This window comes from Elephantulus edwardii, unplaced genomic scaffold (assembly GCF_000299155.1).
Source record: "Elephantulus edwardii isolate Elephantulus edwardi_28Jun2011 unplaced genomic scaffold, EleEdw1.0 scaffold00202, whole genome shotgun sequence".
NCBI classification, from domain to species: Eukaryota; Metazoa; Chordata; class Mammalia; order Macroscelidea; family Macroscelididae; genus Elephantulus; species Elephantulus edwardii.
This window is the reverse complement of record NW_006399952.1, coordinates 4,570,374-4,587,980: the sequence shown is the minus strand read 5'-3', so window position 1 is coordinate 4,587,980 and position 17,607 is coordinate 4,570,374. Positions and strand designations below refer to the sequence as shown.

At 38.2% G+C, this 17,607-nt stretch overlaps 1 protein-coding gene across 1 annotated transcript in view; it reads left to right on the top strand.

Annotated features, from left to right (window-relative positions):
* GRHL2 (grainyhead-like 2 (Drosophila)) overlaps nucleotides 1-17,607 on the top strand; it is a 172,057-nt gene that overhangs the window by 43,412 nt on the left and 111,038 nt on the right. The window contains exon 2 of the mRNA XM_006897162.1: nucleotides 11,456-11,651. Within this exon, the coding sequence (XP_006897224.1) occupies nucleotides 11,484-11,651 (168 nt within the window). The 5' untranslated portion in view covers nucleotides 11,456-11,483. The remainder of the gene's footprint in view (nucleotides 1-11,455; nucleotides 11,652-17,607) is intronic.

Here is a 17,607-nt window from a genome sequence, read left to right as displayed (position 1 = left end):
GCACCTTAGTCTCCAGAGAGACACCATTGCTCTTCAGTACTTTGGAGAGGTCCCTAACAGCAGACTTTCCCATGGCAATATGCCTTTTAATTTCCTGGCTGCTGGTGCCAAGACTGTTGACTACAGAGCCAAGCAAACTAAAGCTGTGTACAATCTCAATCTCTTCACCATCCATCCTGATGCTGCCAATTGGTCCAGTGGTGAGAATCTTTGTCTTCTTGACATTGAGCCTCAATCCATATTTTAGGCTGCAGTCCTTGCCACTCTGCAGCAGGTGCTTCAGGTCCTCTTCAGTTTCAGCAAGCAAAGTTGTGTCATCTGTATAATACAGGTTGTTGATAAATCGTCCACCAATCTTGACCCCACATTTCTCCTCATAGAGCCCAGCCTCCCGGATAATCTGTTCTGCATATAGGTTGAAAAGGTATGGAGATAGGATGCCGGAATACTCCTCCTTTTAGTATTTACTAGAACCAAATCCCATTATTATCAATGCGTCTTGAACATGCAATCAAGATGCATTGATAATAATGGGATTTGGTTCTAGTAAATACTAAAAGGAGGAGTATTTCTGACAAGAGGCAGCAGTGAAATAGCTTGCATTGTTGGCATTTAGATTGTGGCATCAACCCTGGCTGACATGAGATAATTAGTTCCTTCATTTCTATATGAAAGGCTTATATTGTTAATGAAAAAATTGCCTTTTTTTTTGAAACTTTATTCTTAAAATTATGAATGTAGCCTGTCTTTCTCTCCTGTCTCTCTTTGCTGAGGGGCTGAACTCTGTAATCAGATAGAGTCAACTAAGCTATAAGAAATGAATATGTATGAAAACCAAGCCCCTCGTGTTGTTGACTAAGAAGTTAAGATGATTGGAGCATAGAGTTCAATATCATGATAAAGGTTCCATGTGTGTATGTGTGAATGGACAGGTTTGGTAGTTCTAAAATAAAGCCAATTGCAAAATCAGGGGACAGGGAGTCTCAGATTTTAGGAAGAAACCAGGAAACTTGAGAATCTAAGAGGAGTCAAAGAAATTGATATAGGAAGGACAATGACTGTGGACTCTGCCTGGAAACTGCTGCTGACTCTTTGTTTAGTGAAATGTCATTTTCTTGGTGTAGTTGGTGGCTCTAATAGCTGCATAGAATATTCATTACAAAAGTTACATAGTAGGTTATGTACTAAATAATGTGCAAGCAGTGGGAGTTCTTAGCAAAGGGAATCCTTCAAGGGCTAAAATGAGGAGGATTAGGGGAGATTCTTCTGGAAGAAGAGGTATTGCAGCTGGATTTTGATCTAAGACTATAATTTAGACAGAAGTAGGAAGGGAATACTGCATAGATTAGTTTGAGCAAAGGCATGAATGAAGGTAGGAATGAGTGTGAGCGATAAAAATAGCTTAATTCCTAATTAAGTAAACAGAAGGGAAAAATTTGGAGAAGCAGATTAGGAACAGATAATGGAGAGAAAAACAGAGGAATTTGTACTTGATCTTCTAAATTGTAAAGAATCCCACCCAGTACACTAGAGAAGTTCCATGAAGGTTATTCACTGAGTTCATGAGGGTAAAGTTGAAGGACAGAGATTTGTTGAGGATATAGATAATACACAAGCTTGACTGGACTGGTGGATATGGTGCCCAATACATGTAAGGTTGAAAGGGAAATAATAGCAGCTGAACACATGCAGCTCCTATGCTGTGACCTAAGCACTAATTTATTTAATTCTGAGAAAAATTCTAGGAAGTGGAGAATATTCTCCCAAGTTTGAGGTTGTTGTTACGTGCCTTATAGTAACCTTACGAACAATAGATCTAACCCTTGTTCTTTCCCGAGCCAATCTCGCTGTCTGCAACACACCTGTCCTTTGTACCCCAGTCACTGTCAATCTATGTTATTCAGAGTCCTTCTCTCCTCTGCTGCCCTTCCCATCCTTCCAAGCATGATGTCTTTCTCCAAGGACTGGTGTCTCCTGGAAACATTCCCAGAGCATGTGAGACAGAGTTTCAAAATCCTTGTCTCCAAGGAGCAGCCTGGCTTCACTCTCTTCAGGGGTGTGTAGATATTTTATAAGTGAGAAAATCTTCTTCACCAGAGTTGCACAGCTATTAAGTGTTGCAACTAGGATTTACACTAAGGTGGTCTGGCTCCAAAGACTCCTGATAGTGCAACAGTGAAGGGTTATTTACTGAAACGTTGACAGTTCTAACACCCCAGTATGTTGGCTGGAGAAAGACCTATTAATCAGCTTCGGTAAAGACGATAGCCAGTAAAACCCTATGAATATTCTCTCTGTCACATAGGGTCTCAGTGAGTTGGACTTGACTCAATGAAACCTAATTTAAAAAAAAAGGCTCCTGAGTAAACATTCAAACAAGTATATGATATTTGACTCTGGATGGACAAGGATGGATGATAGTGAGGCCCAATGGAGAGGTTTAAGTGGACAGTAGGGCTTCTAGGTACAAACATTGCACTGATGCTCAAGCACACACATTTGTTAGTCACTGAGGTAATGGATCAGTGAAAGCCTCAAGAATCCTCAATGAAGAGAAAAGTGCTAAAGATTGGTTAGCATCAAAGGAATGAGGGAAAATAAGTCACGTAGGCTAGAGATTAGGAAAGAATGTTAGCTAAGAAAGAATGTTATAGTTATCTACAACTCTGGTTACCCAGAACATAACACAGTGGCAGCTACTTAGAGGATGTTTAAAATGATGACCAGAGCAAAATAAAAATTGATATTCCAAAAGAACAAGGAGTAATGTAAATTATAAAAAGTGTTCCTTATTTTCATAAAAGTTACTCTGAATGTAAAATTTTTCCTTTTTTTACAAGGCATACTTGTAAAGAGAAAAAGAGAAGAATTACCTTAGGAAAGTGTCCTGGAAACTGAGCCAGCCAAAGTTTAACCAAAACAAGAAATGGCCAAGAAAACACAAGGAAGAGTAAGAACTGAGAATTGTCTTGGGTTTTGAGCAGAGATTGTTAGTAGATCAACTCTAAAAAGGAGCAAAAAAAAAATACCTATAACTGTTATTTCTTTTTAAAAAAATAATAAAATTTTTAATTTTAATTGTGATTTTAGTGAAAGTTTACAGAAAAGTTGGATTTTCATTCATTCATTGTTTCACGTTTACCTCCCATCCCCTCTTTTCCACCTCCCCCAGTTTACCTGTCTGTTAAAAAAAAATTCATTCATTGTTGCACAATTTCCTCCCCCCCTCCCAGTTCTCTTTGCAATGTGCCTCTTCTTCTGGACTGTTGTTTTACATGTAATGACAAATCATATGTTCTTTTTAAATAGTTCTTTCTTTCATCTGTTACAATGCAGTGGTCATTACCTAACCACTCTTTTCCTATTTTCCTCCCAACCCTACATGTCAGTCCTGCTTTGTAGTAGTGGTGTTATGCCGTATTTGTGTCCTTTTGTGACTGAGATATTTCACTCAGCATAATGTCCTCCAGGACACAACCCATGTTGTGTAATATTTTATGAGTTCATTGTTTTTCAGTGTTGTAAAATATTCCATTGTGTCAACATACTGTTTTTTCTTAATGATCTGTAATATATCAGGCACTGGATAGGTGCCTCTGTTATTTCTCTAGAACCACACAACCAGCCACATACCATGATACAATGCAGAAATGGAAGCTCAGAGAAGTAATCTTCCAAACCCAGGGATGGCCAAAATAGAAATTGAAGCAAAGAGTTACTCAGTTCTAAACCAACTTCCTAAGTTGAGAAAAATGAAAACAAACATTCTTCCAGAACTCAGGAGGGAAGAAATGAATGTTAAGCAATTGAAAGAAATAACTTGTATAAGAACTTTCTGTCTTAGTTTTTGTTTGTGGTTTCAAGTATTGTTAATAAATATATGTGTGTTAGGAATTCTTGACTGTTTTTTTAAAAATAAAGTTGTTATGTGCCAAGTTTTGTATGCTTTTCTCCAACAAAGCACAATAGGCTCTTGTTAGTACTAAGAAGTAGGTGATGATGGATTTTCCCTAACAGAATGATCTATAAGCTTTTGGTATCTAGTTAATGATGGTCTCAACCATGTGATCCTAAGATGCTCCATGACTTTTACTCTTTCAGATGATTTATCTCAAGATTTTGTTCTCAATATTCACTACTAACAAAAGAATACATTATACAAATACATGTATTATATATGTATATACACATACATATATGATCTAACATGACTTTAGCTTTGTTGTGAGTGATCTGACAATAATATAAACTCTTCCCTAGAGAAAGATCTAGGGATCAAGTTTATAGTTATCTACAACTCTGGTTACCCAGAACATAACATAGTTGTAGCTACTTAGAGGATGTTTAAAATGATGACCAGAGTAGAAAAAAAATTGATATTCCAAAAGAACAAGGAGTAATGTAAATTTTTAAAAATGTTCCTTATTTTCATAAAAGTTACTCTGAATGTAAAATTTTCCCATTCTTTACAAGGCGTACTTTTTTTTTTTTTTTGCTTAGTGTACCAGAAAGATTATTCTGTTTCTAGTAAAGCAAGCATCATGCATCAAAGGCCTGTAATGGCGAGATTATCATCAATGAAGGGAAAAAATGAAGTCATTACTCAGGTAAAGGAAAGAAAACAAAGGCCCCTTTGGCCATCAGAAATATTAAAAGAAATAGTTTTATTTTTCAAGTTATGCTTTCTGAGAATGTATTTCCATTGAACATGTAAAAATTCACCTACTATTTCATCATAGAGGAAAGAGTGTTGAAACTCTAAATTTTTAAGTGAACTTTTAGTCTGGAAACAGATGGAAGCAGCTACCCAAGAGGCTCCAGAGGAGGTGCATGAACTCAATGTAAGAAGACCCAGTGGGGAAAAAAAAATCTCTCTAGTGAATCAGGATATTGCTTAATATAAATGAAGAGTGGGTTCTTATTCTTCAGTTTAGTGCTTCTTTCTGAAGTTTTTTTGAAATTAGCCAGTGTTGTGTTAACACTCCCCATCCCCTCCTGCCATCACCACAAAAATATGTGCATGAATTGGTATTTGTATTGGGATGGTATTGAACATGTAAATTGCCTTTGGTAGTATTGTCATTTTCACAATATTGAGTCTTCCTATCCATGAGCAAGTGATATTCTTCCATTTCTCCAGGTCTCTTTTTGTTTCTTTTAGTAAAGTTTTGTAATTTTATTTTAATAGATCCTTTGTGATTCTGGTTAGATTTACTCCCAAGTATTTAATATTATGATTAGCTTTTGTGAAGGGTATTGCTTTTCTTAGCTCCAGTTCTGTATTCTCTTTCTCACTGTAGAGAAATCAAATTGATTTTTGTATGTTGTTCTTGTATCCTGCCACTTTGCTGAATTGGTCAACTGTGTCCAGTAGTTTTCTTGCTGAGTCTTTAGGGTTTCCTAAGAATTCTATCATATCATCTGCATATAGTGATAATTTTACCTACTCTTTGCCAATGCAGATATCTCTTATTTCCTTCTCTTGTCTTATTGCTATTGCTAAAACTTCTAACACAATATTGAATAGGACAGGTGAAAGTGGGTATCCTTGCCTAGTTCCTGTTATCAAGGGGAATGTCTTTAATCTCTCTCCATTGAGAACAATGCTGGCTCTTGGATTTGCGTATATACTTTCTTACTATGTTGAAGAAATTCCCCTCTAATCCTATTATGTCGAGTGTTTTAATCAGGAAATGGTGTTGGATTTTGTCAATAGCCTTTTATGCATCAAGTGATAGAATCATGTGGTTCTTGTTCTTGGCTTTGTTAATGTGATGAATTACATTGATTGTTTTTCTCATGTTGAACCATCCTTGCATACTTGTTATGAATCCTACTTGGTCATGGTGATTTTTTTTTTTTAATGTATCGTTGGATTCTATTGGCCAAGATTTTATTCAGGATTTTTGCATCAATGTTCATGAGAGATAAATTGGCCTATAGTTGTCTTCAGTGAGATGGAAAAGGCAATCTACAATGTCCTTTGGAATGGAAAGAGGCCCTAAATAAGCAAAGTACTCCTTAAAAAGAGAAACAAGGTAGAAGACATCTCACCCCTGATTTCAAATCCTACTACACTGCTGTGGTGGTCAAGACAGTGTGATACTGGTATAATGACAGACACATAGATCAACGGACTAGAATTGAGAATCCAGAAATCAGCCCATCTACCTATGATCACCTGATTTTTGACAAGGAGAAGAAATCCGTTAAGCAGGAAAAAACAGCCTTTTTTACAAATGGTACCAGCAAAATTGGAAAACTATCTGCAGAAAACTCAAGCAAGATCCACACCTCACTCCACATACAAAAAACAACCCAAAGTGGATCATGGACCTAGGACTAAAACCAAGGATTATATATGTCATTAAAGAAAAGCTGGGAAGAACTCTAGAAGTCTTAATCCATAATATAAACAGTCTACCAAGCATCCTGAAAAATCTGCAGTGTGGAGAGGATAAAATAGATGAATGGGACCTCCTAAGAATCAAATCCCTATGCACATCCAAAAACTTCTCCAACAGGGTAAAAAGGGAAGCCACAGACTGGGGAAAAATATTTGGTAATGACATATCAGATAAGGGATTTATATTTAGAATTTATAAAATACTTGAGCACCACAACAAAATAAAGGTAAGCAACTCATTTGAAAAATAGGCACAGGATATGAACTGATACTTCACCAAAGAAGACATTCAGATGGCCAAAAAACACATAAGAGATGTTCAAAATCCCTAGCTCTTGATTTTAGATGTTCGAAATCCCTAGCTCAAGAGAGATGCAAATCAAAACAACTATGAGATAATTATCTCACCCTAGTAAGAACACCAAAATTTAATGGAACAGCAAACATCAAATGCTGACGAGATTGTGGAGAAACTGGAACCCTTATTCACTGTTGGTGGGAGTGTAAAATGGTGCAACCACTATGGAAGGCTATATGGCGCTTTCTCAAAAAAGTTGCAAATAGAAATACCATTTGACCCAGCAATTCTACTACTTGGAATATACCCTAAAGAAGCCATAACCACCATCCAAGCAGATATATGCACACCCATGTTTATTGTAGCTTTGCTCACAATAGCAAAGAGTTGGAAGCAATCTAAGTGCCTATCAACAAATGGATAGAGAAGCTGTGGTATATTCACACAATGGAATACTACACTTCATTAAAAAACAAGGAACTTGTGAAATATTATGCTGATTGAAATATCTCAGTCACGAACAAATACTGCATAGTGCCACTGTTGTAAAATGAGACTGACATCGATGTTGAGGGGAGACTGAGAAAGAGGGGATAAATAATGTATACTGCATTGAAACAGATGAGGGAAAGAACTGTTTAAAAAGGGGTATTTGATTAGGTATTATTGTCATGACAGGTGTCCGGAATAAAGGTTGCATAGTGGAGTGGACTTGGGGGGTAGGGATGGTATAACAATGAAAGAATTTTTCTTTTACTTTTCAAAGAGAAGAATGAATTTGGGGGGCAGGGAGAAAAGTGCAACAATGAATGGAAATCTAAAGTCTCAAAGTCTCTGTAAACTGTCTTTAAAATGAATTAGAAAAAGTGAAGGCTGTTAAAATATATATATATATGTGTGTGTATGGGAGAGAATGCAACCCATCGTCATCTTTTTCAACTGGCAGGAGCATTGCAAATAACATCAAGATCTTTGTCCCTTCCTATCACTCATTCATTGCTGCAGCTTTGTAGCTGACCCTCCATAGGCTGTTCCTTGCACAGGAGGTGATTGCCCATCTTCCTGACTCAGAAGAGCTAGTGGATTTGAACTACCTGCCCTTGGATTAGCAGGGTAAGAGTATATACACTCTGCCACCAGAGCTACCTATATTCATTCCTACAGGACTACATTCTAGACAATATTCACAATGCCCAGGCATTGGGAGTGATGGTTGTCTCACAGGCCACTATTCACTCTATAAATGGTGGCTGCAACTGTGTAGTCAGCATGGCGCCAGATAAACAACTGTGTAGGAGATGAGGGTGTTGTTACAGCCAAAAATCATTGCTTCTTGTCCTTTCTTGCTCCTCATTTCTTCTTCTTACCAGAATTTGTTTCTTAGGGGTCCACTGACATTTCCAGTTTTCAAAGCCAACCCTTAAGTATGTGACTAGTGTTTATTTTACAACATGGAAATAGTATTTTAATTGTAGATAAAAATTTCTCTAGCTGGCTCTCAAAAATTAATGAAGTGATCTTTTTGTAAGACAAATGACTTTATTCTGTATTAGCCAAATGTTCTTCACTTAGAATTCTTCTGACGTCTCTGCACGTTATACTGACCAGCATATTCCTCCTACCTCTCCTTCAGATCTTTGCAGACACTTTGCATCTTCCTTGTTCCATTGATTAGGTTAGTCTCCTAATGCTATACACATTCAACATGTCTTCTGCTTCCTTCTCTCATCGCCTTCACTATGACTGGGCTCTCTTCCTCACCATACTCCAAACTGTAGAGGGTAAGAGCCAGAATCTGGCTTGTTTGCTGCTCAGAATGTCTCACAATGCTTAGCACCTATTAACAAAATAACCATACTTGCTGGTGTTGAAGGAGCTCTGGTGGCCCACTGGTAAGGACTTGCACTGCCAACCCAATAGCAACGTAAATCCACCAGCTGCTCCATGGGAGAAAGATGGAAATATCCTTTCATGCCCTTTAACAGCCTCTGAAAATCCACTGGACGGCCACCAATGAGTAGGTTCTGCCTCTATAGCATACAACAACAACAACAACAATTATTGAGTTAGTTCTGATTCACTAGAGTACCTGGTGAATTTGAACTGTGGAACCTTAGGATTAACACTTAACCTGCTACACCACTAGTTTTCCTTGATACCTATTTAGGGACTCAGTAAATGCTATGTGAAATTGTTAAATGAGCAAATTATTTTCCCTTTAATTAATGAGTAACTTCAATATCTCATTGCCATCAAGTCAGAACCAACTCCTAACTGGCATTGCCTTGGGCCTCTGAGGCTCTGCGATACATGGGTGGAGTTGTCCATCTCACTCTCTTGGAGCTGTTGGCAGATTGGAACCCCAGCGGGCACTCTCTTGCAGTTAGCACTGCAGCACTTGTATGTTATAATCAACTTTGCAAAAAAATATATGTGATAAAGCTATAAACCTTAGAGGAACATACAACTATACAAATGATCACAGATTTGTTATTTTTATGGAGCCATACAGCCTACAGATGTCAATGTTGTCATTTTCTTCCCTAATTCTCATAATCACATAGAGCAGGACTTGCTATCCTTATATAAGTCTTAAGGAACTGATACCTAGACATGTATTCAGTTTTTCAAAACTGTGAATGGATAGCAGTGACTTAGTTATAAGATCCAAGCTATTTCATATCACCACATTCTCTTAATAGTAAGGTTTTTTCTTCTTAACTTCCAGAAGCGTAATTGTTGTTATGTTCCATACCATCAAGTCAGAACTGACTCATAACTGACCATCCAGCTAAATCACAAGGGAGGAGATTTCCCATCTTTCCTCTGAGGAGTATCTGGTGGATTCAAATCACATGCTTTTGGATTGGCAAGTACAGCTCCTTACCCTAGACCCCAAGTTGTTGTTGTATACCATCGAGTCGGAAACAACCCACAGCTGATCCTCCAGTGGGTTTTAAGAGGCAGTAACATCATGAGAGGAGAGCTCATCCTCCTGCAAAGCAGCTGGCAGATTTGAACTGCGTGTCTTTGGGAATGCAGCACATATTCTTACCACTAGACTATGAGTGCTCCCGGGCTGCCAGAGTTCCCTTAATTATATCCTTTCATTCCAATTTATTTGCAATTGGGTCAATATTGTCTTTTCCACCAAATCATTTGCATAAAGAGATTAGGAGCCTAGAAGCCATTTGAGGAGCGCTGACGACACAGTGGTCAAAGTGCTCTGCTCTTAGTCCAAAAGTCAATGGTTCAAACCACACAGCTGCTCTGAGAGAGAAAGATGTGAAGTCTGTGCCCATCCATTATAGAGTTGCTATCAGTAAACTGTACAGAAACAACAGCAATGAGTGAGAGGCCAGCTGGTCTAGAATTCGTTTGTGCTAAATGTAGGTCTTCCACTCCCTTCATTATCAATATGTCTTGCCAAGTTGTTGGTGTTTTGTACCATTGAGTCGGAACCCACCCGTAGCTGACGCTCCAGTGGGTTTTCAGAGACTGTTAGTCTCATGGGAAAAGATTGCCCATCCTTCTCCTACTGAACAACTGGTGGCCTCAAACCATGTGCCTTTGGGATTGCAGCACAGCTTCTTGCCAGTAGGGCAAAAGAGTTCCTTATGTTTTGCTCTATCAGTGTCAGTTTTTGACTGTACACCAACATATGCTACCATGCCAGGATATGGTGGGGAGGTTGCTGGCTTCCACTGCAAAGTAAGCTGGGGGATTATGTACCATATGCAAAGTCTTGTACAAGGGTCAGCAAAGTGGGTTCCTTTTGAGCAGACTGACTGCCAGAAGACCCTTAATGACTGGATTTCCTTGGGAAAGTGTAGGCATTGCCCTGCTTGTCTGCAGTAGGTTATGATGCACAGATATGGGTGTTACTGAAATACAATGTCCCTTTGTTTCGTTTTTGCTTCAATTTCACAGAGCAAACAAAACAGGGTAAGGAGATAAGTATCACAGCCTCTGCAGGCTCTTTTACTTCACAGCTGGAGTCCCTACCCAGGGATCTGAGGACTCTCACTGTCCTCATGTATTAGAGTATTTATCACTCTTTCACCTTAAGAAATTACCTTATAAATTACTGCTTCACCCTAAGTTGTTCTACTTAGGTTGACCTAGAACTCCAGCCCCTTTCTGTCTTTACATACAATGCTCCAAATATACTCACTTACTGTGAGGATACCTAGAACCTGTAGCTTTCACCTGATTTAAATACCATAGTGTCCTATAGGAACAGGGACCTTCATTTGTAGTCCCACTGCTGTTGCTTTGTATTCTTATTGAATATCCTGTCTGTAATAGACACTGTTTGCAAAGTGGTTTCTATTGCACTTTTAGATTAAGTGATCTGAATTGGTGTATAATGTACTAGCACATATTGCTTGAGTTTAATGTATTGAACATATTTTCTATTAGGACTCAGAGATTAACTGAAACGTGCTCTGTCGCAAGGCTATAGACTCACATTCACTAGTGAAGAAGAATGAAATACAATGAACTTGGCTCCTAGAATGACAGGATATGGAAAACTGCATTGGAAGAAGACGGATTCATATTGACTTTTAAAGACCATTATTACTTCTTCCAGATAGTGAACAAATAAGTCAATGACATTTTAAATACAACCTTAGTTTCAAATTTCCATTCCTTTCCCCTTCATTCTTTGAAAGTAGAAACTAATGTCTATTACCAGAGTGTGCATGTATTTCTGGTGATGAATCTTGCATTTCTCTTGTTTTTTGCAGTAATAAACGACTGGTGGCCTTAGTGCCCATGCCCAGTGACCCTCCGTTCAATACACGAAGAGCTTACACCAGTGAAGATGAAGCCTGGAAGTCGTATCTGGAGAATCCCCTGACGGCAGCCACCAAGGCGATGATGAGTATTAATGGTGACGAAGACAGTGCTGCCGCGCTTGGTCTGCTGTATGATTACTACAAGGTAGACCCTGCAACCCACCCTGCCCATGGGCAGCCCCACAGTCACCCCTCAGTGGGCAGACTTGCTCACATACCCACACACACAACCCCCCCCCCCCACACCCCGTTACTATCACGTAGCTCCTGAGTCCCGGCAACCCCGTGCACACAGTAGATCTGCTGCATAGGTTTTCTTGTACTGTAACCTTTACAGAAGCAGATAGGTCACCAGGGCTTTCTCTAAGGTGCTGGCGTTGGTGTCTTTGAACCTTCAACTCTTAGGTTAGAAGCAGAGCATAGACTGTACTATGCAGGGACTTGTGAAGACATTGAAAAAGGAAACAAAGTTAAACAACAAGAAGCCACTTCGTTGGTGTCTTTTCCTTGCTGGTGGCCCACCATCCAGTTTCCAAGCCTGTAAATCTTAATTGGAACAGACTGCCTCATCTTTTTCCCATGGAATGACTGGCAGATTCAAGTGCCAACTCTTCAGTTAGGAGCCCATACCAAAGTTTTCTAAATTCAGAAGGCATAGATTGATTTATTTACTTATTTTTTTTTTACCTTGGGCCAGAGAACTAATAATATTTCCACTCTTGCTATAGAATTGAACCTTAAGTCTTCCTGCTTTCATTGTCTCTCTCCTATCCCAGCTGTGGAAGCATTTTCACTCAAAGAAGTTTGCATTTTATACATTTATTGTGTCCCTTGTCCACATGCATAGATTTTAGGTATATAATTCCTACTTAACGTCATATTATAAATGCTTATTTGTGGTAAATTTTGTATTTATGCTTTATAGTGAACAAAAAGTATTAAATTGTTTGGGCCAGGCCATAATTTAAGTAATTGTAGTCCATTTGTTGGGCATTTAGATTGCTTCTTGACTATGTAATTTTATACGAAATGTTCAGGATTTTTAAATTTTATAAGAAACAATTTAATGACTAAATTTGTGGAACTCTTCTGCAGCATTTCCTGTTTCTGGTTGTTTCAATGAGTACTATATCTTTTAATTAAAATAAAATGAATGTAGTTAATTTACATTAGTAAAGATACTTGCCATACAATACATAACAAAAAAATCAATCAAGAAGCAAAAATCTGAAAACCTACTAACTGCGGAAAACATTTGGCAACACCATTTCAGACAAGGGTCTCATGTAAAAGTTTACAGAATCCTATAGGATCTCTACAAGAAAAAGACTGCTAGCACAATTACAAAATGTGCAAAAGACATGGAAAGACTTTTTGCAGAAGAAGATATTTGGATGGCCAATAGACACATGAAAAAATGCTCAAAATCACTGGCAATAAGAGAGATACAAATCAAAACCACAATGAGATACCATCTTACCCCAATAGCAGTGGCAAAGTTTAACAGGACAGTAAGTAAAATATGTTGGAGAGGATGTGGAGAGATAGGAACTCTTATACACTGTTGATGGGATTGTAAAATGGTACAATCTCTCTGAAAGGCAATTTGACATTTCTTCAAAAAGCTGAACATAGAAATTCCATACGACGAATTCCACTGCTTGGAAAATACCCCAACAGAATTATAATTGAGGCAAAAAAAAGGAGATTTGTACACCAATGTTCTCTGTAGCATTATTCACCATCACAAGAACATGGAAGCAGCCCAATTGTCAAAGCACAATCGAATGGATTGAGAAATTATGGTACATTCACATGATGGAATACTACACAGCACGCAGTAGCAGTCAGTGATTTTGAAAATCACTACCTAACTTGGGAGGGTCTGGAGAACATTATGCTAAGTGAACTAACTCAGTCCCATAAGGGCAAATACTGTGTAAGACCATTATTGTAGAAATAGAAAGATAACTAGTAGAACGTGTATGAGTATCCCAGGGAGGGGAGGGGGGAGCAGAGGGGTGAGGATGTGTAGGAGGGTAATCATAGGGTCGCAAAATTTGATGAGTGGAGGAAGGGGTGAGTAAAGGAAATAGGAAAGATCTGGTATGAAACAGAATGTATACGAACTTTTAAAGTAAACCAGTATAAAAGAAAAGTTTTATTTATTTATTTATTTTAAAAGAAGCAAAAATCCGTCACAACTATAAATCAACTATACCTGGTATGACCTGCTACTTTAGAAATGTTGAAGTGGGGCAAAATTGACAAGTATTTGCTGAGTGAAAGATTTATTGCCTACTTTGACATGCTTGGCTGATGCTGGGAGTTGGCACAGAGGTGAGAATGGCTGTTTTGCTAGTTGGACAAAATAGATTCCACTCTCAGGATAAAGCCCAGCTGCCCTGTGGTCCTCACAAAGTTACTCAGAGAACATACATTTCCTTTCAGTGATAGTCAGCTTCCTCTTTGCTTCTGATTTCTTAATGAATTAGAAGAGCATATCCCAAGACAAAAGTAATTTGTGCTTTATGACAACAATATGCTGGCAATTGTTGTTAGGTGCTGTCTAGACTATTTTCAATTCGTAGTGACCCCATGTGACAGAGCAGAAGTACCACTGGCTTTTCTTGGCTACAATCTTCAAAAAAGTAATCAATCACCTGGTCTTTTCTCCTTCAGAGTCTCTGGTGGCTCCGAACTGCTAACTTTTCAATTAACAGCCAAGTGCTTACTCTCTCTGTCCCCAGGGCTCCTTAGAGGATAATCAAGTGGTAATAACTATGAGAACCAGATTACTTCTTTTCACATACTTCTGCTATCTATCATTTAAAGGAAAATTGAAGTACTATTTTCAATAAGTATTTTGAGACACAGGATGGGGAGTTTTACGTTTAAGTTGTAGTCAAACCTAGAAGTCTGTGGAATTAATATTTTCCATGATTAACTTATTAATTTAGGATATAAAGTATAGATACAGAATATTTTCTCTATGTGTGTGTGTGTGTGTGGTCTACTAGAATCTATACTTCTTTTCATTTTACACAGCTTTCCTAGATTTTCACTTGAATCATTTTAGCGTCTGTGAAAGAGATAGACTTGTTTCCAAAATGTTATCAAATAATCATATTAAAGCCTTAATTTTCTTTATCAAAACAGAGTATATCTACTAGTATTAAAGTTAAATGTGAAGTGAAATGTTATTTAAAAAAGAGAGAGATGCTTTTTAATTTGTGCATAAATTTGGGACATTAAATCATTGTGCTGTTGTGTATCGTCAAGTCAGAACTGACCTGTAGCTGACCCTACAGTGAGTTTTCAGAGGCAGTAAATGGCATGAGATTTGACTTTTCTTTTTCCTGTGGAGCTGGTAGATTCGAACCATTTACCTTTACATTGAAAACATACCACTAAGCCACTAGAGCTCCCAGAATAATTTTAACATTTACAATTATTTTAACATTATTAAATATTATTTGAATTATATAGACTATACTTTTTTAAAGTACTAACGGATTCTTTTTCAAACTATAATGGCCTTTAGCAAAGGTACATTGCTCCACAACCATATAAATATCCAAGTCTTACACAAGTATTTATTACTTAATACACATATGCCCATGATCCATGATGTTTTTATATATTTAATTTTTTTAAGAGAAAGAAGCTCTCCTTTTTTTTTGTCTTTGCAATGACTTGCTATGCATCAAAAAGCTGGACAATGACTAGGGATGATAGAAGGAAAATTGATGCCTTTGAGTTGTGATGCTGGAGAACAGTATTGAATATACCATGACCTGCTATGAGAACAAACAGGTTCATCCTAGAGATGGTAAGACCAGGCTGATTTTTGGAGACAAGGATTCTGAAGCTCCATCTGACATATTGTGGACATGTTGCAATGAGGGACCAGTCCTTGGAGAAGGATGTCATACTTGGGAGGATGGAGGGACAGCGCAAGAGAGGAAGACCCTTGATGAGACAGATTGATTCAGTGACTGGGATTATGGGGGTAGGTGTGTCAGAGACAATAAGTTTGGTACAGGATGGAGTAGGGTTTAGGGCTGTTGTACATAAAGTAACTATGAGTGGCAGGTGACTTAATGGCAAATAACAACAACAACAATGGTTTTAAAGAGAGCTCTGGTGCCTTAGTGGTAAGATCAGTGTTTCCAACACAAGGTACGTAGTTTGGATCTACCATCTGTTTTGTAGGTCAAAGATGGGCAGAGAAAGATGGGCAATCTTCTCTTGTGCAAATGCCTCTGAAAAACCACAGGAGGGTTAGCCGTAGGTCAGTTCCCACTTACTGGTATACAATGACAACAATGGTTTTTAAGACTCCAAGCCTAGCCTCTTGAAGAACTGGACCATGAGGGAGCTGTAGGTGGGACCCTTGAACTTTGTTAGCAGGTAATGAAGCATTCTGGGCTACAGAGGCTGAGCTCCTGCTGTTGGACAGGCAAACAATGGACAGGGATGGGCTTGCTCTCTTCTTCCACCCCTCTGGCCCAGTGATGTCCACTAGCAGTCCCAGAACACTACGTTGAGTTGCATTGGCAAGAAGATCAAGGATAGGTAGAAGTGAGGTCCCAACTGATATTTGGACAATGCCCAAACACTATGTTCCATTTCTCACGGACGTTAAGTAACACTTCCTTTTGCAATAGACCTTTCACTGGTTTACTTCTTTCAGTGAGATATCATCAAGGTGCATTCAATTTTTTTTTTTTACATATTTGCCAACACCTGTTGTTTTCTGCTTTATTGAGTTTATACAACCTGGTGGTATGGAGCTGTGCTGCCAACTTAAAGGTGGGCAGTTCGAAACCGCCACCTGCTCAGAGGGAGAAAGACAGGCATTCTCCTGTATATTTTATTGCCTCTGAAATCCTACTGGAGGGTCAGCTACAAGTTCTGACTCGATGGATGTAACAACCGCAGTAGGCATAAAGGGAGCTCTGAGGACCTAGTGGATAGAGTTGCCATCTGGAAGGCACACTATTTGAATCCACCAGCTGCTTCAAGAAAGATAGACAGATAATCTCCTTTCATGCCATTCACAGCCTCTAAGAGGCTAGACTTGCTAGAGGGTCAGCTATGAGTTGGTTCCAACTGTACGGCACTTGACAACAGTCAGTAAGTAGAGGTAAAGAGGCATTGTGGCTTTATTTCTATTTGCCTAATGGCTAATGATTTTGAGTATTTTTTTTTTCATGTGCTTTGTCCATTTGTATATATTCTTTCATGAAATATTTATTCTACTCCTTGGCTATTTTGTAATTAAATAGTTTGTAATGCTATGGTTAAACTTTAGGATTTTTGACATAGTTTGATCACTAAACCTTTATAGGGAGATCCCTGTTGATGTAATGTGTTACATGTGGGTAGTTAACTGATGGTTTGGTGGTATGAATCCACTAGTCACCCTTTAGGGAAAAGATGAGATGGTCTTCTGTAAACACGTACAGCCTCAGAAAACAGTAAAGAGTTGTCATGCTTTGGAGTCAACTCCAAGGCAGGTGATTTTTTTCAATATGATATGAGTTCTTCAATTTCCCCCTTAATCTTTTTGTTAATAAAAATAATTTGATGCACAGATGTTTTAAATTTTTATGAAGTCCAGTGCATATCTATTTGCCCATTATATCTTCTATTTTACAATTCAGGTAATTAATTGAATGAATCCAAGGCAGAGGCAAGTCATGTAAATTTCTTAATAGCTATTTCATTATTCTGTCCACCATAAAAAAATACCTCTTTTGAAACTTGTCTGAAAAGGGATTAAAATATTTAAAATATACACATAAACTTTAATATATTCTTTATTAATTATGAAGCTTTTTAAGAAAGAAAAAACAAAAACACTAAACCCACACAACTGACAAATGACTCAAATTTTAGAACTTAAAACTCAGCATAGTTTTCTTTCCAGTTTAACTTGCTAATAACCAAAACCAAGCCCGTTACCATCTAGTATTGATCTTCCAGGTCAGAGTAGTCCTGGTCGATAGGGTTTGAAAGGCTGTGGTCTTAATGGCAGTAGACCATCATATCTTTCTCCCATGGAGAGGCTGGTGAGTTTGAACCGCCCACATTTC